At 46.3% G+C, this 25,384-nt stretch overlaps 1 protein-coding gene across 2 annotated transcripts; it reads right to left on the bottom strand.

The window, feature by feature from the left end:
* Nucleotides 1–983: 983 nt before the first annotated feature.
* On the bottom strand, nucleotides 984–18,950 carry TSC1 (TSC complex subunit 1). 2 transcript variants are annotated; one of them, XM_075259632.1, is made up of 22 exons: nucleotides 18,859–18,950; nucleotides 15,071–15,238; nucleotides 14,503–14,606; nucleotides 13,760–13,912; nucleotides 13,365–13,509; nucleotides 11,809–11,963; nucleotides 11,638–11,711; nucleotides 10,277–10,443; nucleotides 10,070–10,179; nucleotides 9,613–9,736; nucleotides 9,216–9,310; nucleotides 9,081–9,141; nucleotides 8,819–8,911; nucleotides 6,617–7,175; nucleotides 6,092–6,135; nucleotides 5,843–6,009; nucleotides 5,342–5,524; nucleotides 5,095–5,205; nucleotides 4,812–4,934; nucleotides 4,510–4,697; nucleotides 4,195–4,356; nucleotides 984–3,394 (listed from the first exon to the last, which is right to left on the bottom strand). In XM_075259632.1, the coding sequence occupies exons 2-22, from the start codon at nucleotides 15,174–15,176 to the stop codon at nucleotides 2,953–2,955; spliced, it is 3,366 nt and encodes a 1,121-aa protein (XP_075115733.1). In that variant the 5' UTR covers nucleotides 15,177–15,238; nucleotides 18,859–18,950; the 3' UTR covers nucleotides 984–2,952. The 2 variants fall into 2 exon arrangements, with proteins under 2 accessions (XP_075115733.1, XP_075115732.1); XM_075259631.1 differs by having other exon boundaries at nucleotides 18,798–18,888.
* Nucleotides 18,951–25,384: the final 6,434 nt, after the last annotated feature.

Here is a 25,384-nt window from a genome sequence, read left to right as displayed (position 1 = left end):
GGCATTCACATGATGTAATGCGGCATGGATTCTGACACGTAAACTCGTGTCAGAATCAGCTCTGCAAAACAGAATCCCAGTGACTTCAATAGGCTCTGTTTATCGCGCGTAATACATTGAAGTCAATGGGATTCTGCTTTGCAGCGCTGATTCTGACATAAGTTTACGTGTTAGAATGAACACCAGGTTACATCGTGTGAATGCCCCCTTAACGGGGTTTGCTAGAACCATGATACCTGTTCTTAGACTATGCCATCACTTTCAGATTGAGAGTGTTCAGACTCCTGTCACCAACCCACCGGACAGCTGTATGCTCAAATCACTGACCTCACATCTATAGGTCACATGGCCATGAATGGGACTGAGCTGCAATACCAAGTGCAACCACTATACACTGTACAACGTGTGCTTGGTTAGCAAAGAGCTGACACTAAGAAGAGATGTCACGTCCACTGGTCACATGGGTTTGCTGAAGCTTATTCTTATCTTTATGCATACGATTGAGCTGCAGTACCAAGCACAGCCACTATACGATGTAGCGCTGTGCTTGGTGTGCACTGAAGGGGTCACAGCACTTGTCCAGCCGTCGGCATCTCTTGTAAGAGCCGGCCAGCGGAGATGCTGAGGAATCCCTTCCTTCCTGATCTGACGTCAATCAATATTATAGTCCCAGATAATCCCTTTAATGGATTGAAATCTTTGTGCGTACCAACTAGTCTGTCTCCAAATGTCTAAGGACAAGTTGTGAGCACATTACGGACTTGGCAGGACATCGATACACTTAACCAGTGGTCTCTAACCTGCGGCTTGTAGCTGTTGTAGAACTACAACTCCCAGCATTCAGACATCCCACTATACTATATATAAAGAGAGTTACCTGGTTGCTAGAGGATCTACTTATTGCTATCATTTCACGCCTGCTTCCTGTCTGACCTGCGCTGAACTATACGAAACAGAAGCCCCTGAAACAACACAAAGGAAAGTAGTGCAAAACAAGAATCTGTTTTATTTGTTCACAGTTAAACACAAGCAAATAGTCTTATACAGTTCTGGACCTCCTGGGGTGTAGTCAGCTCTGGACTAATACTCGGTGTCTGCAGCCTGTCCACCTGCTTACAGGATCGTGGATTCGTGGTGTGAACCGTAGTCTGCTGGTCAATGGCAAGAATGTGACATAGCAGGGGGTTAAACCAAGCAAAAATACTCACACATGTCTTTTGAGGGGCAGCGGTCAGAAACCACAGAGGATACTATGGCTTGCAGAATTAAACAGGCACCTTCTTTCTAAAACAGCACCACTAGTTCAACAGGCCAGGCCTGGTACTGCGTTACTGAACTGGGGCTCAGCTGCAATACTAGACATGGCCTAGGAACAAGAGTGGCGCCGTTTCGGGAAGAAGGTAGCAATTACAGACTGCAGCCAATAAAAGGTCTAAAAACCAGTGATACCATTAAGGCCCTTCATAGCTCAATGACCCCCTCCTGCCCCCGACAACCCTGCTGAAGATCGGGTAAGCTTACAAAATTGCAGCCAAGGGGGGCATGAGAGTGATGCAAATGGAGTGCTGATGAAAAGCGATCCATTATAAGGAAGGTTATGACAAGCTCCTTCTATGGTTTGAGCATATTAGGATAAATAAGGTAACTGGCTCTCTTGTGGTTGCACTTTACGACATGCTGCAATTATTCTCAATGTAAACTTTACAATCTTGCCATTTAAAGGGGGAGAGGAATCAAAGCTGAAGAACTAGTGAAAATGTTCACTCCGCAAATTTCCAGCAATGGCAATGATCTGGGAACTTGAGAACCGGCCATTATTATATGGGTTCATCAAGCTGTAAACTAGGACGTGGTCTGTAGGATTACACACAGGTAAAGGGGGTGACTGGGTTAATGCTTAAAGTCAGTGCTCCCTGATCTGCCGCTCTCCAGCTGCTACATAAGTGCAACTCCTATCACACTTCCAGGCTCTGACCAGAGTTTTGCAATAGTTGGAAGGCTGCGGGGGAAGGAGCAGGACATGATGTGCAGGGTGTAGGGTGCATTGTGTAGTGTTTACTTCGAGGTTAGGGTTCTACTTTAAAGTGCAATAATCTAAACTGAAAAACTAAAATTCACGTTCAGGCGAATCCCCAATGGTAAGGGGCTATCCCAGCGTACTGCAGACTGAAATGATGAAGGATCGGGCAGCAAGCTCCGCTTGCTAACAGTGGAGGGAGAATTCTGGATCGGGACTGGGCTGTGGGTTGCAAATGCAGATTTTACAAAGAGGGGATATAATGTGGAGAAGTAGATCGAGCCCAGGTAAACTGTTGGTCCCTTACGTCATTTGGCATCCAACTAACATATAAGGCCACTTCTATAAAGCAATAAGCTGGACTGAGCTGCCATATTCCAGCGTCATATGTGGGTAGGGGGACGAGACGCTGGCGATATGTCCTAAGTTATTAGTTGCAGGATGGCTTCTGGGGGGGGAGGGGTTGGACAGAGCAGAAACTAAAGATCTTCTTTCCAGTACTTAAATACTCAGGAGGCAGCGATGATGGCCACAACAAAACAAGAAATCATGAGCAACGATCATTCCAGACCCAGAAAGCAAGAGTGGGGGCCACAACTGTAAGGTGGAGGGCGAAGTAAATAGAAAATGTAGAAATCTAGAAGTACGTTCTGCTCCCTGGATGTAGTACTTGCTTATTCCTCATCGGTCCCATCTGTTCATTGCAAGAAGGGGAATGAAACAAAGTGGGAGAAAACTGAGATGACCGGGATTAATAAAGTGGGGAGGGGGACGTGAAGAGATTTCTTGATCCCTTTCAGTTCCAGTAGTCTGCTACTGTTGCACTGCAGAAGTAGCATGACATCCATTGAAGGTTCAGACACGAAGGAGTGAAGCCAGGAGCCAGAAGGAAGGTAACACTGATTGCTCGCCTCCTAACTGTGGTTATGATGTGTCTAGTCATAGTCCATGATCTGAAAATCCCGTACAGATGGGCCGGCCACATTACTCGCTGAGGAGACCCCGGCCTCAGATGCAGACCCCTGGCAAAGCTCGCTTTTCAGGATCTCAGAGAGGCTGCTCATTCCTTCCTCATCGCAATGGCTCTCACTCTTGTTACGAAACAATTCACGGGCCCGGAGGCCTAGAAAGCTCTTTGTGTTTGGATAAGAGCCAAAAGTCAGAGGGCCACGAGGAGGTAACTCCAGCGCTTCTCTCAAGCCAAGCGGCAAGTTAGTGCCCTTCTCTGGGGTGGACTGACTGCTGCTGCTTCCACTTCCATTCTGGCTCTTTCCTCCGCTGGAGAGGGGGCTTGTGTGCACGACAGCTTGGCCACCATTACTTACATTCAATTCTTCGCTGGAGTCAGGACTGGCAACACCAGCTTGGTCAGAAGACCTACAAAAAAGTATATATGACAGATCAGAAAATGTCAGCACCAATACAATGAGCAGCGCTCGCCCTCACTGTCCGCTAGGAGCTGAGATAAGGAAGAAGGAAACCAAGCAATGAACCGGAATCCTTGTTACATGGAGAACAATTTTGGGTTATTTTTTTACATCTTCATAGTGTTTTAGCCTGAGCTGGATTTGTAACCACTCAAAGGTCTACAATGAAGCTGGGCCATGTGATCATGTTGTAGAGTCAGCTCATGGAAACTCCCAGGCAAGCAGCTCATATCAGCAAACATGGCCCCTACAGCAGCCGCTGCAGAGATGTATTATAACAGGTCACACAATTACTTCAATAACCAATCACATAATAGGGGGCCGGGGATGATTCTTCAATAAGACCCGATTAGTCAGTGACACTATACGCAGCTAAATCAAGTGGGTCCAAACCAGGAGGCCGCCACTAAAGACGTCCATATTGTCCTAATAGATCATATGGAAATAATGTATTGCTGCATTTATAAGGGGCCAAGATCAGAAAAACTTGTCTGCTTTCTTAAAAATGAAAAAAATAAAAAGTTGAATGATCCTTGACCATGGGTCATGTCCTGGACTGCAGCTCAGCTCCACTGAAGTATAAGTCACTGAGCTGCAATACCACACAACCTATAGACGCAAGTGGAAAACGGCAGCCATGTTTTTCTAATCCCAGACAATCCATTTTACAATCCCTTTGGTTTTCTTTACTACAGTAATTCTGTACAGGTAACGTTTAGTAACTCACAAGGTAGTTTCACCATCTCTCACCTCTCCTCCGCAACCTCTGCAGTCTCCGCTTTTTCTTCCGATCGCCTCTTGGCCATTCCTTCCCTCTCAAGCTTGCAATACAAACTGAGGATCTCCATTTCAAAGACCTGACTTATCCTTTTCTGGGCATTATACTTGCTCTCTGCCGCTTGGAGCTGTCCCCTTAAGACAAAGGACATAAAACATTACATATCTCACACACAGTGAATGTGGCAGGACCCAATGTATGATCAGACCACACATCTGGGACTTATTAGCCGGCTGTGCTATTGTGCGTCAAGGGCAAGCATCACTGACTAATAACCGACTACATACCTGTGCTTCAATTTGATATCTTCCAAGAATTTCTTTTGCTCCTGGAATAGCAGCTCCTTCTTGGCCATCTGCGCCTCCAGCTCCACGATCTTCTTCTGGGCACTCTCCAGCTTTTGACTATGCTGCACCACCATACACCGGGCTTTTTCCAGCTCCTTTTTAAAGGCCACCTGTAGCATCTCTACTTCCTGGAGGAATAAGAATGTGCAATAATCAGTACAGGTGCCATATTGTGCTTTATAACATGGTACACAACCTCTGCACATTGACAGACTGGTTCCCGGATAGACCGGGGGACATACCTTATCAGCATTGGTGTTTTTGTGCTGCAGTTGCTCCACATAAAGCTCATTCACCTCTCCAAGAATCAAAAGCTGTCGGTTCAAGAACTCCATCTGATGCTGCACAGACTCACTATTGGAAAGCTGCAGATTGAGAGACGGAAACTCAGGTCAACCACAGAAAACAACAAAATTCATCAGATACAGGGAAGAAATTAGGCTGAAATGAGCAGCAAGATAGTTGTATAGCAGGAAGCCTATGCATAGAACAGGTCCTGACCAGGACACTTGGATAACATCTTACCTTCTGAGACACCTGGCTTAGTTTCAGCTCTGTGTTGCACACCTTATTGTTTGACAGCTTCAGCTCAGACCGCAGGTCTGCTATTGTATTGCGACTATCCTCAAGCTTAGTCTAGAAATACAAAAGACAGTTGTTAGCGCAGGATCAATACAAGCTAAGGGCAAGCGATCACAGTGAAGTCAGGTTTCTCTAACGGTTGTGACAGGATAGTACAGTCTGACAAAAGCGATTCGGTTCAGGTCCTGACCTGCAGCTCCTGGCTCTGATTGTAGAACTCCTCCCTGTCATGCTGGAGTTGTCGGATCTGGCTATGGAGCTGAGTAACTACCGTGTCCTTCTCTTCCTGAAGTCGCCTGTATCGCACCTGCTCTTGTATAAGGCTTTGCTTTGCTACCACTAGGTCTGTCTGTTGCATCTTTAATAGATTTTTCTGGAAAAGAAAATTTTTTTTTTTTTTAAAAAAAATTCAGTTTATACTCTCCACAAGTCACAATGACCGTTCTTATGAGGATGTGAGCAACACAAAGGATGCCGTAGTTACAACAGATGGGAAGAGGAAACGAGTTACCTCCTTTCCCCCTCATCCCAGAGTCTGATTTAGGTTCCACATACACAAGTGTGTGATTGGTCAGTGTGCTAGCCATGTATAACAGCGAGCACATTGACCCATTTTGTACCACCACAGGTCACTGCAAAAATGATTAACAATTTGGTAAATCAGGCACACCACCTGAAGACGCCAACTTACCATAGTACCATTCTCTTCCTCGAGGGCAGTCACTTTGATCACCTTGCGCAGTAGCCGTCTGTTTCGCAGCGCGTGCTGCTGCCTTTTAAACCGCTCATACAACAGCTGGTTGTGAAGCAGCACCAACTGGTTCCTTACCGTGTGGATCTCATCGGTTGGGGGTGAGCCTGTAACAGCAGGAATGCACAATGATGTAGCTGAAGTGCCTTTCCAACCCCCAATACGCACAGCAATACGCTGAAGGCATACCTCCAAAGTGAGTCCAGTCAGCTGATTTGCTGGGTAAAGGCAATCTGCGGGACAAAGCAAAGAAAAGTAATGGACATCACAGACCCAGAGACTGCACGGAAGACCAAAGAACCAGAGTTTCACCCTCACCCTTCCACATAAGTCATAAATAGGACTATAAAGCTACATCAACAAAACTTAACTGGTGCAGAGAATGCATTGTAAAGCTTTATTACTCCCCATTAGCAAGAGCCTGACTTGTGCCACTTCCAATGATCAGCTGTCTGAAGGTGCTGCGTTCCTCGTACCAGCTCTGCAGCCGTATTGTTTACATGGTGTGTTAGCGCCATATTTATTGTAGTGGCTGTTTTGGGTATTGCAGCGATGAGCCCTGATGTAGACAGCACAGAGGATGCAGCCCCTACAAACAACTGATCAGAGGGGCCCCAGTGGTATAAAATTGATGGCCCATCATACAGATACACCATCAGTCTTAAAGAGTAGGATAATCCCTTTTACTTCTACTTAGTGAAGGTTAGGACTTACTTGTTCAGCTCTTTGGTGTGTGCATCAGCCCCTAAATGTATGAGCCGGTCGAGCACCTCTGCAGGAGACACCGAAGTGCTGCTTTCTTCAGTTTCTTCGTTGCTCCCTCTGAATTTTTTGTACAGCTCTTCTGTCTTTTTGGAGATGAAAAAGCTTGCAGTTTTAGGGAGAGCCAGCTCAAAAAGGTGCTCGTAAGGGACAGGATTGAAACAGGATCTGCAGCGGGCCTGAGTTTTGCAAGGGCTAGGGGTGAGGACGTTCCTGGAATTGGACAAAGAGCTAGTAGTCTGTGTCTTCCCTGAGTTGTCATTCTCCTGTCCACTGAGGGGCTCAATGGGGGTGAATGCCTGTTTTGAAGAGTCCTGGGAGTAGGTGGAGGGCAGCTTGCTTGCAGCCGAGTTATCCGGGGTCTGCGAAACATTGTGAGAGTTGCTTTTTCTTTGAGAGTTGGGCTGACTGTCAGATTGAGGACAAAATGGTGAATCAAAGCCCCCGCGGCGCACAGCTGGCTCATGGTCGGATTTGGTGGTGATCTGAAACAGCTCCTGGGATATAGCAGCTGGAGCACAAGGAATCAAACAGGATCAATTAGCAAATCATTCATTGAAACAAAGGATAACATTTCTTCCATAACAAAAAAAGTTTTCCAACCCCAAATTGACCTTTCATACTAATGACCTACCCACAGGACATGTCATCAGTATATGATCTCATAGGAACGACACCCGGACCTTGTACAAATCAGCTGTTGCAGCAGCCAGAGGGTGTCGGAAGCTACTGGTGGATAGACAGGTTGCATATAGCACTGCTCCTATTCAAGTAGTGCAGGACCGTATGGCAGCAGTTATGGGGAAGAGCAGCATTACTCCTATTACTTGAATAGGAACAGTGCCGCAAGAACAGCAATGCAACAGCTGATCTGTGCAGAGCCCAGTTCTCAGACCCCTCACATAACATACTGAGAACCTGACATTAAAAACCTGTGAAGTAGAAGGTGTACCTACACAAGCGCCATAGCTGCATCAGACAGCAAAGGTGTTGGGCTTTAGGACAGGTCATTAAGATTAAACTCCTGAAGGGTCACACCCCTGAAATCCTCACCCACCTCCAGAATGAGGATCCCCCTAAGTAGCATCCCACCTTAAGAGGTGACCACTGGCAGCGAATAAATGAGAGGAAGTAACACATGGGCGCTGCTCTCTACATTCATGGGAGTTGTGGAAACGTCAAGCATGCTGGCTTGGCTAATCCCAATAAAAGCGAATGCACGGTCTCCTTCTCCTGTCTGGCTGCAGCAGCCACACTGCCCAACACTAGTGCACTATGTCTGCATCTATCCAACACTTACTATGGCATATCTTGTGGCTATGCAATAAGATGGGATACCCCTTTAAGAACAAACTATTATAGTGACACATATTTTGAGCATTTACTGGAGTGCAAGGGTTGGGGTTCGAGCGGCTTCACCAAAAATATAAGGTGCAGTTGCAAACCAGTGTATAACAGTGCACTCCTGAAGTTATAGACATGTCTATAGAAGGTTCCTGAGACCAACAAGCCACCACCATGATCACCCGGTCATCGTGCTGCCTCTAAGGTTACCTGTTACACATACAATTTACCTTTATTCCTTTGCCCTAAAAGATGAAACATGAACAGGATATTGCAGACAATGTTGCAGAATGTTTTAGTAGACTTTACACCAAACATATATATATGTAAATATGATAAATAGCAGGCTTAACACTTGAAACTAAGACTGGGGAGACCATACAGCGGGACTCAACCTAAATAGGATAGCCCAAACAAGACTGGCTTACCAACACTGGTTTTAAGCCTCTGTGCACACTTTGGGAACACATGTTCACTGTATGCAATAAGCAAGCTCTGTGCATATACCTGAACATATCCATGGGCCCCACATGCACAGAAAGGGTCCCTTCGGCATATGCTGAGTCAAATGGATGGTATGGGCATAGTCTTCCACACTTCTATATACAGTACAATATTTCACCCTCCCCCTTATTTACAATCAGTCATTGGGTATGCTCCATTACAAGGACATGTCAGAGGCTTCCATCAAGAAATACTCCTAATACCTCCAAGTGTGAACAGAAACCAAGGTGCTGCCGTATTACTACTATTAGATCTCCTGTTCCAAGAAACATTGCAGCAAGAGCCACATGATGCACCACTCCTCACCTTCCTCTGCAGTACTGTGGCTTGCAGATAGAAGAGTTATCACCTCCTGAAGGTCATTCAGCGACACCATATTCTCAACTTTGGGAGTTTTGTCTGAAAAGAATGTAAAAGTGGGAAATCAATATATAGAACATTCACAACTCACAGCAACAACTATTCACTGCGGCTGGAAACAAAAGATGGTGTAAGACAACACACGAAAGGACAAGAGCTCCCCCAAGTGGGCAAATCTGAAGTGCCACCCTCTGCTCCAGCCCCTTACCAGAGCCCTTGTCTCCCTTGTTGAGCGGCTGTTTGGGTTTTTCCTGACTGTGGTCTTCATTCTGATACAGGAGAAGCATTGTTAGAAGGTTGGATAGGGGGAGAGCAATGAACAAGGCCTGGTTTTATAAGTTACCTTTCTGGGGGTTGTTGAGGTGTGCATCGAATCGTCAGAGCTGAGAACGGGAGGAGGGGAGATTGCTGGTGTTCCCATAGGGACTATTTTACCACCTGTAAAAACAACCATTGCAATAGATTAGTAAAGAGCTTTTGGGGACAGATCCTAGACTGTCAGCTGGATTTCTTTCTATGCTTAAAGCCCTGACATCTGAACCATCACTACTACCCTTCTCACCCCCATTTCTGATCAGTGATCCAGGATTAATAATTGATAACCTATCCTCAGGCTAGATCATAAATTGAGGATTGGGCCATGGCTACCATATACGTGTAGGTCCCTGTGCAGTCTAAGAGTATTTTCTATACATTCCCCCCCCCCCTTCTGAAAGAGCAACACACACGTCATAACCTACCAGGTGTGCTTATAGCTTTGCCAGGAGGACGGGAAGCAAAGGAGGAAGAGTCTGGCTGAGCACTGACTGGTGAGCTGGGGGGTGTAGTCATTCCACAAAAGGTAGAAGGGCTCCAGATAGATTCCTAGTAGACACAGATCATATGAAGTTATTAATGACTTATGTACAGGAGAGAAATTTTCGGCGGTTTACTATATACAGCCGACGATTAACTCTGCAAGGACAACCCTGTATAAACTTGTTGGGGTGCACCGGAGTGGGGAGCCAGTTGTTAGTAACAGACGAATACCCCAAGTTGGGCCACTTTGTGAAATGTACAGGCACCTGACATAGTAAAGTATGACCACCCCCTGCTCTAGTCCCAAGAGCAGCAATTGTCAACAACATGGCAGCACCACCGCTAAGAAGATGTCTTGGTCACCATATAGCATATCACCAATTGCCTGGCATAACCTACCGGTGCCATCTCTGCCTGCTGGTGATAAGCTTGGTTTCCGACATGCTGCAGTAGGGGCTCCTGTGTGCAAAGCCTAGGAGTGGAATAGGGCGTGGAGGAGTTGTTGCTTCCTAAAAATAAGTAAATGACAAGTCCGTCACAATACTGGTGATATCTTAAACCCCCTCAAGTCTACGGTGAAGACACCGGCCCATGCCAGTTACACACCATAGCTGCTGCAGGTGTCAGGGTAGGGGCTGGAGCCAAGGTCTTGTTGCCTATGTCGAAACCGGGATGAAAGGGGAGAGTAACCCTCTTCATAGGAAGCTTCATTGGGGTCCAGAGAGATTTTGGCACATTCAACAACGATGTCATGAGTTTCCAACCTTTTCCACCTGCAAATAGACAGCTAGTAAATTAAACTGGATACTAGATCCTTGTGTCTAAGGCTAGGGTGACCGCACTGACGGCCAGTCACAGTAACAACCTCAACACTTGTAGCACTAAATAGCAGGAAGAATTGTAGAAAACTTTTTTTTCTTCAATGGCTTCAACCTGTCATCACAAGGGATTGAAACCGCAGACATGAAGCCATTGCATGATATGTGTGAAAGATGTGAACATTTAAGGGGTTAAGGTTTTTTTTTTTTTACTATTTATTGACTATTGTTAAGATTAAGCAATCAATATTAGATCTGCAGTTATCCGACACCAGGAACCCCTGCAGATCAGCTGTACAGAGACAGTATCACTTACATTCCTAGGGCTGATGCTCACTCCAGATACAGACCGTCACGGCAGTTTGTAGTAGCGGGTGTAGGTACTGCAGCACTGTCCCATATGTTTCAATGGGGTAATGCTGCAGTACTTGCAGATTGTATGGAGAGACACCAAAAATTTCTAATATTGATGGTAAAGGTCTAGTTTCTGTGGGTGACTAATGCGCTGCGTCTTTGAAAAAGGAACATGTATTTGGAAATGCATCTTATTCATCCTGCTTCTCATTCACTTTGCAGGGACTGTAATCATGAACTCTTTTCCTGTGGAGTTTCCACAATGTTTGTCTCACCCTAAGGCTGGATACGTTGTGATTTGCCTATGGCGTTTTACAGTACGTGCAAAGTGGATGGATTCATGTGAATCCCATATCCCCTTTGCATTTAAAAATCGCAGAGTGGAGACACTGCAATTTCCAAAGCCAACGCGCTTTTGGAAATCGCAGCATGTCAATTATATCTATGGAAATGCCGGTGGCTTTCCCATAGATATAATGGAAACAAAGTTCGGACGAAAACTTGTGAACTTTCTGTTCAAAGCGCTGCAATGTGTTCCGGCCATGGTCTTTCCCACAGCGCTTTAGCGCTGCGTATCGTCCCGTGGGGCCTAAAGGAGATTTCCAGGTTTAATAATTTGACCTAAGTGATTAAAAATAAATAAAAAAATTTGAAGACTGGCCAGATTCCCAGGCGTTGGATCCTCGAAGAGGCCGCAGCTTGTGTCTGGTCCCTTCTCTCCCACTGAGCTTCAATTGAGAGCCTATCATAACAGGTCATCAATAAGACATGGAAAAACAAAACTATAATAAGCACCTGCTTGGGTCCAACTCATGGTCTTTGGAACCAGTGACCAGCTCTGGATGAATTCGGACATGTTCCATCATTGGCTGGAGTGTAAATAAAAAAAAAAATGTACATTAGGAGAAAAAAAAAAAAAAAGAAGTTTTTCCAACTGCACTTGAATATAAGACTTCCACTTTTTACCTTTACTATCTCTTCAAACGTCTCAAGGTTTTCCTTCATACTGTAATGGGAGCGGAGGAAGGAGACAAAGTTACACGGATACATCCCGTAGAGGCGGTGGAATAGGGCATAGACACTGGCGTGTAGATGGACGAGGCAAGGCTCTGCTACATGACCTGGCAGGAACAGAAACAACAGATGTGTGATTAATCTACATGCATCCCTGGAAATCCAAGCTGGAGGCTCAGTTATAGTGGAAACATTGCACATTAATAAACAGGACACTGTGTACAGTATCAATAGCCCCTATATATAGATAGCATTAGCAGCTCCAACACAGGCGTCTTCCAGAAGGGTCCAATTCAGTGGCAGGAATCAGAGTCTACAAGGTTGAGCAATCACCAATGAACTGTACAACATATGCATACACCATTAGCATGCATTGTCTACATGCCAGTTGCATACCACATGACAGCATACATTGGTTTTTCCTATGGTAGCATAGCACTGGTTTGCTCACGTAAAGGACAGGTAAACGTTTGCAACCATTTTGTTTGATTTGTCCAGTGCATTTAACAAGGGAAGTAATGGTCTCCATTAATGGATGAGACACTTAGTCTACATCTCCAAAACAGACCTATACCTGCAGGTTATAGACCGAGTGACCATGTAGTCAAACTCCCCTCTGTCACCTAGCAAACAGAAGTTAGTACAAAGCAAGAGATGAATGTGAGGGAGTGACTGCAAGGTCAGAGTACAAAGGGTTTGTGTGTGGTCTGAAGACATGTCTGCATAGGAGCTGCAGAGAAAACAAACAAACAAGAAGCCATTTAACTTGCAAAGTTGCACTGGAGACATGGAAGAAAACAAAAGCTGCAAAACTTTGCATACTCTGCCGTGCAGTGATTGAGTCAACATCAGTAATACCTTGCAGGAAGATCTCAGATTGCAAAAAAGCAAAATACTAAGTTTTCAGCAAGTGCATGGAGTATTGTCATCTAGGAGGGGACTTCCTGCCATATCAGGTGCCAAACAGACTTGTATTCACGAAGGACAATCTGCCCCCTCATCACATGCAGAAGAGAGATCATCAATGGCTATAAAACATCAGCAGACAGGGGTCACAGCAGGGATCCCACCTTTAGGATTTATAAAGCGTTACCGAATATGTAGGCGCTATATAAACTTTAATATTCTATATTTCCAGGATGTGCTATGAATATAGTATAAATGTCAGATAGGAACACTCCTCCAGAGCCGCAGCCATCAATCCTAGAGGAGTCAAAGATACGGCTGCAAATCTTATGCCAAATGCAAAAGCCAAGTGTAAAGTTAGACAGCAGTGAAGCTCCAGAATGTGCCTTTAGTGCCAGGGTATGCGGCATTAGCACTGCTCTATATAAAACCTGGAGAACAAAGACGCATTGTCCTGCACGTGACAGCAAAACAGCAACAATAGCCTCAGAACGAGCGCTGCTCTGAATGTGCCAAGTTAATAAACTTCAGACCTTGTCACAGGAATAAAAGTTTCAACACTCAAACCAGGAGAGGGGGGGGAAAGTCTTTAAACTCCTCACCTGGGTTCTTCAAGCACCAGGCTGACAGGCGGCCAAAAATGTCAAAGAACTCGTGCAGATACTGTTTCCCGGACTGCGGAATCATTGGCAGCACTGTGATTAACACTAGGACTGCGGTGGTGAGAATGACAACATCTGTGTCTGTCTGTAAAACACAAGCGGTGAAGACATCAGCGGAGGGCGACCATCATCCTGCTCAACTGAATTCTACAATGGCGAGACTTTGGTGCAGGGTAATATTGGGAAGGGGGGGGGGGGGGTTCATGAGGCAGTCTCACTGCATAAACTAAGCAAGCCTCCTATTAAGGGTCCAGAATAATTCCAGCAATCACCACTGCAGTAGCCATATTGGTTGACATTGACACTTTACCAACCAAAATATCCCATGCAAATACCTTAAGACACTTTAATAAGGACTGCAGGACAGGTGCTTGTGATAATTTGTGCTTCCAAGATGGCTGACGACGAATCACATGGCCCAGTAGTGTCAGGGTTGGTAAACGGGTAGCTGCTTTACCTAAATATTCATTTATCTTATCCAATAAGTGCTGTCCAAGAGAAAGGAGAATTAGTTACTTCCAACTTGCAGCGATCCACAAAAATAACAAGAGACAAGGATTAATAGTTCACATACACCCCATGACAGTGGAACTATAGCTAAAGGTTCTTCCCTTTTAAAGGGGTATTCCCACCTAATAAAGGAGTAGTATAGTAAAATAGACATGACTATGGATCCAAGGAGTGAAGGAGGTGCAGCAGTGGGGTAGGCCTGTGTCCCATCCTCATTACTTGCACACAGGATAGCTGAGGGTCGCTGACCAGCTCCACATCACTGCTGCACTGCCATCACAGACAACAGAATATTGTTATTGCTAATTTCACACTACCCTCATGGGCCCTGGATTTACCAGCCTGCACAATAGATAATCCCAGCATTCAGTTACATGAGGAGTCTCGCCTCTCCACGCCCAGGTCAAGCTCTGGTATAAGAGGCAAAGTCAAAAGGTAAACTGCCCCGCTGACTCTCCCCTTGTACCAGACTCATTTACTACCCAAGTATTCTCCATTTCTTTGTAGTGACAGCCTGTCAGTACTTCATGGTGCCGGTTATGGCAGCCGTCCTATACACAGCCCTCACCTTGTCATGAGGTTCTTGTACCATAGAGAGGATCAGCATTGCTTGTTCAGAATTATTTTCCAGGTAATGATCCACCAGGTTGTTCACAAGGACTGGAGAGCGATCTAAAGATTGAGAGGAGAAAAAACAAATTACTGATCACATTTAAGGCGGGTTGTCCAGGTTAAGCATTTTATGGCCCATCCCCAGGTTGTGCTGATCAGTGCAGAGCCCCCAAACTGATCAGCTGTAGAGAAATTCTGCTGGTGCAGTCACTGGGAGCGTGGCGACAGCTTCCAGCCTTGTATAGTGTATTGGACGGGCGCTGGATACTGTTCAGACACTGATGAGTCCGGGGGCCTGCTGTTGGCCTACACAGATCAGGTACTGGCTAGACCACAAGAAGTTTAACGTAGACAACCCCTTCACATGTGCACAACATGGCGGCAGGCAGAGCATGGATGCTGTGAACTTCTACACCACCCTGCTTAGCTTCACCATAATGACCTAGCTCTCAGGACGGTCCTGATAGGTGAATCTTTCTCTATTACAGCCTCTGGCAGGTACAGGACCACCACCATGTACCTACCTGAGCTGAGGTGCTCCCGGATCAGCTTGTGTATATCATCCAGTTGTTGCAGGTCTGTGGACTCCAGCAAGTCAAGATGCTCCCACACGTTGATTGGATGGGCCATGCTGGTGATGGACACAGGAGGTTCAAGGTCACAGCAGGGTCCTCATCTGTGCCTCCTCCAAACTGCAAAGACATGTTCAGGTTTACTGCCCCTTTAAATAACTAATTCAGCTTATGTTTGTGCTGGTAAAAGACAAGTGTCATCCGTCTGACCTTGTTCTCGCACAGCAGACCCAGAGCAGCCATCAATAATATAGATTTATCACAGGTAACGCACCATATGGAGATAAACAGAGGCGCTGCCAAAAATAGAGAGGATTCTGATACTCACAGCCCCGCTCCCACCATCAGGAATCAATAGAAGGCTCCCCCAAAACCACAGGGAATAATCCCATTAGTATACAGACAGCCCAAACCCAATGGAAATCAATAGGAAGTACACTCTTAGCCGAGTCATCTGCTTCTGGGAAAGCTGAGTGACCACTTACATAGCCATGGTAAATGCTTGCACAAAGGCTACCCAGCTTTTCCTGATGGGTACACCACTGAGGTTGCAAAAAGTAGAAGGACATCCATGTTTGCACAGACCCTACCCATGGAATGGGCAGGGATAGGCCTATGTCTTGCCGCTCAGCCCTTACACAGATCCATTATAGCTATGCCGATCTGTACGCCATTATTACAGACACACAAGATATAGTAAAACTAGTTGTGTGCACGAAGCCTAATACCAGCAGTATATGTGACCAGAATCGCAGCCCAAGGCCGGGTTTACACAACAGTTTTATTTATTAACACTTGGGGTGCACAGTCACATAGCGGCAGCTGCACCCAGCCAACCACAGTTATACCGTATAATCATTGGCGACCGCAGAGCCGTCGGTATAAGGTCAGACCCTTGAGGTTGGGTTTACATTATGGTCTGCCTGGACCTGTATGTTAAAGACCATTCCACAGAAAACTTCTGGTTACAGATATGAGCAGCACATGTCTATTATAACCACGTGTAAACACAGCCGTAAGGGCAGAGAGTAATCCCAGCAGTATAACTGATAGCTGTGGGCCGGGCCCCGCCATTGTTAGTAATCTCAGGAGTCGGCTATCTCTGGTTCCAGGAAACCTATAGATAGCAGGCATCCAAAATAGAGCAATAGGAGAGATAGTATTGACATATATATAGCATACATGTATACATAGTAACCCTTTCTATAGGTTGGAGGTCATGGAGGGGCTTCTCAGGACCAGGTCCATTAGTTATTGTGCGCCATGTAATGCTTTGTTATGTGCATCAAGCGTTTTTGCAGCACAACCCCCTCCCAAAAATCAGGTCCTGTCATCCGAGCGCTCTGCATACACTGGGCAAGGCTCACCTGTTATACAGATTCATCCCTGTAGAATAAAAGATGTCAGCTACTGCTAATATATGGATCTATATATCTGCTGGATGTCAGTGAATGGAAAATAATTCTCCCTGCTCCTAATATTTCCCACAACTGAGAGTTTGGTACAACTGCATGGTATAGACTGTTTCCTGTGGTAAACAGATCTGCACTTTGCTACAATGTATCAGTCTGGAGTCCTGCGAGGATTTCTTACACTGGATACATTGTAACAAGTTCTCAGACATAATAAAGCCACAGACAGCATGGAAGGGCGGATTCACACAGTCAGGTTTTCAGATGCAGTTTTTGAAGCCAAAAAGCTGAGGCTCCTCTTCAATCCACTCCTGGTTTTTGCTTCAAGAACTGCATCTGAAAACCTGACCATGTGAATCCAGCCCAAGATATTCTCATTATTACAGGCGGTTTCCATTTTTGATCACTGCTCATTTTAAGGCTCCATTTACATGAAAACTGCAATAGAAATCTCCCCAAAAAACTGCACATGGTCTCGATGCAACTTTTTGTGCAATTTCTTAAATGTAATAAATAAATTTCACCTGCAAAACAAACTACCAGAAGCAGCTGCGGTTTTCACCATCTCTACCATTGCAGTGAGTCCTCAGTAGAAACAGCGAGTGCACAGGAAAGGGGCGGAATAAAATACTGAAGACACCTCAGTAAGGGTAGGTTCACATGGTCAGGTTTTCACATGCAGTTTTGAAGACAAAAGTCAGGTGTGGGTCATAAAAGGAGCAAAAGTAGAGAGAACAGGTTATATGGCTGCTTTTTTTTTTTTAATCCACACCTAGTTTTTGCTGCATCTAAAAACCTGACAATGTGAACACAGCCTCACTGGTGAAGAGAAGATCAGCACATGCACCAACATAAGAACAGCAACTAAAATACATAACAGGTGATGGAAATAAGGACTCACTAGGAAGTCAGAAGAGAACGAGGCTGATCCCATCACTCGTGATACAGTCTGCTGAGCTGTGTATCTAATCCTATCCTGTGTGATACTGTATACTGAGCTGTGTATCTAATCCTGTGTGATACTGACTGCTGAGCTGTGTATCTAATCCTACCCTGTGTTATACTGTCTACTGAGTTGTGTATCTAATCCTATCCTGTGTGATACTGTCTGCTGAGTTGTGTATCTAATCCTATCCTGTGTGATACTGTATACTGAGCTGTGTATCTAATCCTATCCTGTGTGATACTGTCTGCTGAGCTGTGTATCTAATCCTATCCTGTGTGATACTGGCTGCTGAGCTGTGTATCTAATCCTATCCTGTGTGATACTGACTGCTGAGCTGTGTATCTAATCCTATCCTGTGTGATACTGCTGAGCTGTGTATCTAATCCTATCCTGTGTGATACTGACTGCTGAGCTGTGTATCTAATCCTATCCTGTGTGATACTGACTGCTGAGCTGTATCTAATCCTATCCTGTGTGATACTGACTGCTGAGCTGTGTATCTAATCCTATCCTGTGTGATACAGTCTGCTGAGCTGTATCTAATCCTATCCTGTGTGATACAGTCTGCTGAGCTGTGTATCTAATCCTATCCTGTGTGATACAGTCTGCTGAGCTGTGTATCTAATCCTATCCTGTGTGATACAGTCTGCTGAGCTGTGTATCTAATCCTATCCTGTGTGATACAGTCTGCTGAGCTGTGTATCTATTCCTATCCTGTGTGATACAGTCTGCTGAGCTGTGTATCTAATCCTATCCTGTGTGATACAGTCTGCTGAGCTGTGTATCTAATCCTAGGGTCTGCTGATCCCTGTATCTAATCCTATCATGTGTGATACCAAATAAGAGGCCATGGAGAAGATCAGTAGGACCCCCATATGCAGTAATGTCAGGTGCTATAGTGTAGTACCACCAGGTATAACCCTCATCCTCCTCACTCCGGCAGAGTTGGGACTCAGGGATCAGCAAGTGTGACACCACCACTCCCTTGGGGGGGAGGCGGCATGCATTTCTTACAGCTGGAGCTTTGTTACAATGTATGCACTACAAGGTCTCCTGCACTAGTACGTTACAATGTGTCAGTGCAGATAACCTGTATATAGAAGCCTAAGACTGTATAGCCTGGATACAACTGTAACAGACCCTCAGCTCCTGCAGGCTCCAGTCACTGACAAGCAGTGGTTATTACCTCCAAGCCTGGTAGCGTCAGGGCAGTGCAGCCCCCTGCCGTCTGACAGGACCCCCGCCCCCCAGCACAGACATGTCTCCCCGCAGACACGGCCACCTCCTGCAGGCCTCCCCTGCCCTCCTCCCGGCTCCTCACCACGGATCTCCAGCCCAGACTTCTCCGTGGCCGACCCCTCACACACAGGCAGCCTGTTTACCTCACAGCTCCTCAGGGCGCCGCCATCTTGTGTCGCAGTGCCGCCCTCTTCCGTCTGTTTCCTTCCGCCTAGGAGAAAAAAATAGTCCCGCTGTCCTCCAGCTCTTCCTTGCGGGCCTGTCCCGGTTTCAGGCCTCGGCTGCAGGGCTGGAGAGTGTGTGTGTCCCCGACTGTGTGAGTATTGGGGCCCTCAGAAGCTGCTGTATAAAGAAATCCCGGAATAAGCCGCGCGGAAGGATCTGCGATAAAGCGCAGCACAACTCGTGATTTACAGCGCCGGGACTACATGGCTGCGGTGACGTCATTGCAAGGCTATTAAAGGCTTACGAGGGGGCGGGGCAGCGGCGAGCACGTGACTGTCAAAGTGTCAGAACAGCTGAGGAGCTGCCAAGTGTCCGGTTACACCTGGGGGGGGGGGGTGTTTAAAGGGGAACTCCATTTGTGTCTCTGCAGATATGTAATGCTTAGAGGAGAGGCCTGGTCAGACACTGCCCCCATTATAACAAGGCTATCAGTGGCTACTTTTGGGTAGTGTACCTTTTGGTGAGACATTGTGCCCACATGACAGATTTTGAGAAAGGGCATCATCAGACAGAGAAGCGGTATGGTCGTTGCCCTGGTGAGATAATGTGGGGATCGGCACATAAGACCGACTGTCACCCCTAGTAGTGATACACAGACATGAAGATCTCATGGCCAGGTGGACAACTAGTACCAGCAGGATAATGCTCGCCCGCACACAAGGGCTCCCAGGAATGTCTCCACCAGATGACACGCTCTCCAGATTTATCTCCAACTGAGCAGAAACCTTAGGCTTAGTTCACAAGAGAATAAGCTGTGGCGGAATTTGGTCCGGAAAAAAAAACGCTTTAGGAATTAGGAAGTGGTTTTTGGACATTGAGGCGTTTTTGGAGAAGTTTTTGGTAAAAACCGCCTCAAAAAACGCCAGGCGGAAAATAAAAACACGACCCGTTTTCCGCCTCTCATTCGCTTGTATTGATTTCCTGAGGCGGAATCAGCGTTGTTTGATCTTGGGGTGGGGGGGGGCTCTCCTGGCATTGTGTCCTGTGCACCAACACAAAATCTGAGCTCCCCCCCCTTCTCTCTGTGTAAGGGACTGCTGTGCGGGGAACGCTGACATCTTATACAATCTGCAGTGCAGGCCCAATCCTGCACAGAAGTATCCGCTATATGTAGGAGTCTGCATCACTTTAAGACAATTGTTGCATCTTAGAAGGAAAGAGGAAGGACCGGATTTATTTTGGAGTGTCCTGCAGTGGATTTGTACATTTATTCTATGGTAGCGTGCACCTCTGTAGTAATTGTATAATGACATCCCACCCCCCGTGTGGACCATATAGACTCACATATATAACATGCCAGGGATGACGCCAGGCTGCAGACTCTCCATATAAGCCAGCGGTAAACAGCTCCATGTCACTGCTGCATCAGAGTCCTGTGTGCCCCCTAGTGGGCACTCTGCAGACCGCACTTTGTTTTTCTGCAAAAAAAAATGACAGTGGGTGCATTCAGCGAGCACATGAGCGGCGCAGTGACCACCATCATGGCATTGTCTCATCTCTAGGGCTGCAGCACATTGCACAGGTCATGCCATCCCGAAACATGCATGCTGCAAAATCACTTCTGCAAGAACATGGCAGATAAAGGGTTAAATGTAGCTATTAGACAGCATGGAGTGCTGATTTCTTATGCTCTTGACCCTAGGAGTGGATTTGTGCTGGGTTCAGTGTTGCCCCCCTGCTGACTAATGTAAGATATAAGATACGATAAGAGGAGCGGGGGAAGGGAAGTGACAACTGCTCTGAGATCATTTCTGTCCCTTTAGGTCCATTCACTGCCTTGCTCTGACATCTTTCTGCGTTCACACAGCTGACGGTTTGTTACACTGTATAAGGTTCTCTGGGGTTGAAGGGTTAATGCTGCTGTGTATTACTCATAGTCATAGTCTACACCTAGCTCTAGGGGGCGTCATTGTACCCAGGTGCTAGCGTGCAGCCTCTAGTGAATCCACTCAATCAGATCGCCGCGTACTTGCGTCATCTTGCTACTTTTGCTAATTTTCCGTGGGAAATAAACAGAGGCGCCCACACCCCTTAAATAAGTTTGGGATTGGAATATATTTATAGAAGCAGCGGAGCCTGACGGCAAACAGAGCAGAGAATGAAACATATGGGAACAGGTGCGACCTGAGAGCCGGTGAGGGCGCCGTGCCAGGCCAATGTACAAGGGCAAACAAAGCTGCGACTGGAGGGAACTTCTCCGGAAAAAAATATAACCCAAACCCCCCCCCCCCCTCCTAATTATTCTACAGAAATGAAAGTTTGAGGCCTCATGTAACGATTTAAAGGGCACCTCCACTCATAGGAAGTCGCCTGGAAACAATGCACTTCCTGTTTCAGTGACTACCACTGGTTGTCACTTAGAGACCATCACCGAGATACTTTCAGATTTCGCGGGACCTTCTTAGATATTGGAACCGTCTGTACAGAGCTTTGTAAGTCACCTGAAGTGTTACTGTAGGAGTGTGAGATAGTTGTGCACTCACTATGGGATCTGGATACCGGTGACCTCACAACTGGATCTTCTTAGACACCGGAGAACTTATCTTTAATACTGGAGGCTTCACTATACAACCATCTTATAGACAATGTAGACCTTGCCATAGGATCTTCTTAAACACTTCTACTGTACAGTTGTCTTAGACATTGGAGTCCTCGCTATAGCACCATCTTAAATACTGATGACCTCACCATGACACCATCTTGGACAATGGAGACTTTCCCATACAATAATCCTGGACTGTGAAGACCTTGCCATAGGACCTTCTTACTGAGTGGAGACCTCGCCATAAGTCCATCTCAAACACTTGAACACCTCACTACCTATCCATCTGAAACAGTGTAGATCTTACCAATGGACTTTCTCTTGCACTGGAGACCTTGTCATAGCATCATCTAGCACCTGAGAAGTCACTATAGGAACATGTTTGATAATTGAGAGTTTGCCATTCACCCATCCTAGACAATGGAGTCCCACCACAGCACCTAGTCATACACTGACGATCTCAGTATTGCACCATCTTAAGCACTGGAGGCCTCCCAAAGAACCATCTTAGATTCGTGAAATCTTGCCATAAGACCATCTTTGATAATGGAGACCTCGCAATACAACGATCTTGGACAATGGAGGCCTCATTATAGGACCATCTTCCAAGCTATAGACTTCACCATGGAACCCTCTTAAACAACTTAGGACCACCTTAGACACTTGGGGTCTCAGCATAGTATTATCTTAGAGACAGGAGACCCTCAACATAGCACAATTTCATCTTAGGACCATGTTACACAATAGAGATCTCACCATAGGACCATCTTAGACACCAGAAACCACAGGGCCATCCTAAATGAAGGAACTGACCACAGGAACATCTTATTTGCTGGAACTGAGGACAGGACCATCTTAGACACTGGAACACTGACCACAGGACCATCTTAGACACCAGAAACCACAGGGCCATCCTAAATGAAGGAACTGACCACAGGACCATCTTAAATACTGAAACACTGATTACAGGACCATCTTAGAAACTGGAAGTGGAATTCTAGGGTTATCAGACATGTTGGGAGTTGTAGTCTTGCATCTACTGGAAAGTCACAGGTTGGAGATCACTGATGTAGAATTTAGAGGCTGTAACTGTAGATACTATAGGGGGATCCCTTTAAATAGTTTACTATCCCTTTAAGAAGGCTCAATCTTGGCTGCTGCTGATCCCATATTTGCCATGTTGAATCTGTCTTGAGAATACGGTAATTAGGGCTGAAATTCAATCACTACAGTCAGAAGAACAATGGGGCGTGCAGCATGAGAAAGCCAGGGGTGTCCACAAATACCTGAGCCAAATAAACCGAAGGTAAATGTGACATTGGACGGATCCGACGATCGCCCTGCCAACGCAAACACCATCAGTGACCACGACCGCCACGCAACTAATCACACCCTGCCCGGTGCTAAGACTTATGCAAAGGAGCAAAACATCCTCCTGGATTGTGTCAGAAGTAAACCATGCATAATGTTTCCGTTGCTTATGGAAAGCAGGAGCTGCCATTTTTGTAGGATGGAGGACGTGACTGATCCATATGAACATGTTTAGGCCTCTGAGGCTGCCAGCTGTAGGGGGCGCACTGCACTCACATTCTTCTACTGCTCTACCTATAAACATGTCAGTTGTTACTGACGTTCTGGCATTCTATTCATGAGCCAGGAGGCTTAGGATGGACAATTACTAAAGCATATGACTATGCAGACCTTCATGGAAGGCTGTTAATTCCCACGTTATCCTGACACTAGAGTCTAGGGTTGTCTGCAGCATCATGCCGGACAATGGTGAGAATGATGGGGGTTGTATTTCACCTGCTGTTACTCATGTAGTAACAATAGAGGTTTTATATCCAAGGCTGGAACTGAAGAGTCTTATATATGCAAAGTAACCGGAGCGCTGATAATTCTTCATTTCTTTCATGCAAAACAGACCTGACTGTGCAAAGACAGCAAAGAGTGAAGAGGGCGACACTGAGGTCGAGGCAAATCCTCGTATCAGACATCTGTCCGAGCCCCCTCAGGTCATCGGCTCACAGGCACTGACCAGGGTCACACATATCAGTTATTAACACTAATTCTGCCTACAAAAGGCAAATTCCACCACAGTTACCGCACCAGCCCTGATGTAACTGATAAGGCTTCAGAGCTGAAATCGTTCTGCATTCAGTGCGTGACAAGTGTCAGAGGTTTGTAAGTGCAATCCATGGACCAAGCACTGCATAGTCATCATAGAGTTATAATATAACAGCTTAGCCTATAGGGAGCGATCTATCCACAAGCTTGCTGATGGCTTCCATTGATGACCTGCAGAACTGTGAATGCAGCTCTGAGGCTCAGTAATATACACTCTGTGCACCAATAGCTATAGAACTGCTTACAGATATATCTTAGCTAAGACCTTAAAATATAGGAGATAGCTAAGGGCTCGTTCACATCTGCGCCCGGGACTCCGCTCTGCAGGTTTCCGTTTCCTGCACAAAACAGGGGCAGGAGAGAGAAACCTGCCGGCATGTTTCAATCCCATTCATTTGAATGGGCTTGAAAAGTCTCCGGCCATGAGCGCCGGTGAGCGTTTTATGCGCTTCACGGCGAAACCGTTTTTTTTTTAAAACCGGACACAGAGTCGGACATGCAGTACCCTGTGTCCAGTTTAAAAAAAAACGGTTTTGCCGCGGAGTGCATAATACGCTCACCGGCACTCACAGCCAAACTCAGCATGACAGGTTTCTGTCTTCTGCATGCAGAAGACGGAAACCTGAAAGCGGAGATCGAACGCTGGTGTGACCCAGCGTTAGACGTTAGGGAGGTGTCTATCAACAAGCCTACTGATGGTTTCCGCTTGGGGACCCAAAGAAAGGAAATCTAATCCTCTTACAAAGAGGTTACCTGCAGAATCCCCAAAGACTATAATGGGGTCCCCGGGGTTTCCAATCGCTGCTTGCAGGACTTTTCTCTCTGCATTTTTTTTTTTAAAGAGGATTCGGGGATAGAAACCATGAATGTACAGCAGGCGCAGGTGTGAACACAGCCTTACAGAAGTGGTGGCAATGTGCGATATTTCGCTGCAGTCAATGAGATTACAGATTTCCCCTGCAGTGTCATATATTTACCACATGATGGCGGTAAACTCAAGTGTAACTGGGGCTGCAAAGTCTTCTCATGATATTTAAGGAAGGTAAATAAAGGGTAGAAGGTCTAGTGATGGACAAGAGCATGGAAGGAGCAGAACGTCATATATACCCCTATAGAGGGCATTATAGCTTTACTGCACCATCAACTTCATTATCCTGTACTGAGACATCACTGTGTGTATTATCAGTTTTTTGCCTCCTCCGCCCCTTCTCCTGATCACTCTCAGAATCTTCCAGATCGGTCAGATGAGCATACCTCCCAACTTTTGAAGAACCGAAAAAGGGATAAAATGTGCGGCAAATGTAGCCCCGCCCACTTTTGTGTTGACCCCGCCCATTCTCATTAATTTTTCATGTACCCGCACACAGTATAATCCTCCTACAGTCACCCGTAAATTATATACCCCCCCATCTCTGCCCCCAGATTCATGTCTCCACATCTCTGCCCCCAGATTCATGTCCCCCCATCTCTGCCTCCAGAGTCATGTCCTCTCCATCTCTGCCCCCAGATTCATGTCCCTCCATCTCTGCCCCCAGATTCATATCCCCCCATCTCTGCCCCCAGATTCATGTCCCCCCATCTCTGCCCCCAGATTCATGTCCCCCCATCTCTGCCCCCAGATTCATGTCCTCTCCATCTCTGCCCCCTGATTCATGTCCCTCCATCTCTGCCCCAGATTCATGTCTCCACATCTCTGCCCCCAGATTCATGTCTCCACATCTCTGCCCCCAGATTCTTGTCCCCCCATCTCTGCCCCCAGATTCATGTCCTCTCCA

Source organism: Leptodactylus fuscus, chromosome 11 (assembly GCF_031893055.1).
Source record: "Leptodactylus fuscus isolate aLepFus1 chromosome 11, aLepFus1.hap2, whole genome shotgun sequence".
NCBI lineage: Eukaryota > Metazoa > Chordata > Amphibia > Anura > Leptodactylidae > Leptodactylus > Leptodactylus fuscus.
Note: the sequence above shows the minus strand (reverse complement) of the source record. Positions and strands in the feature narration are given on the sequence as shown.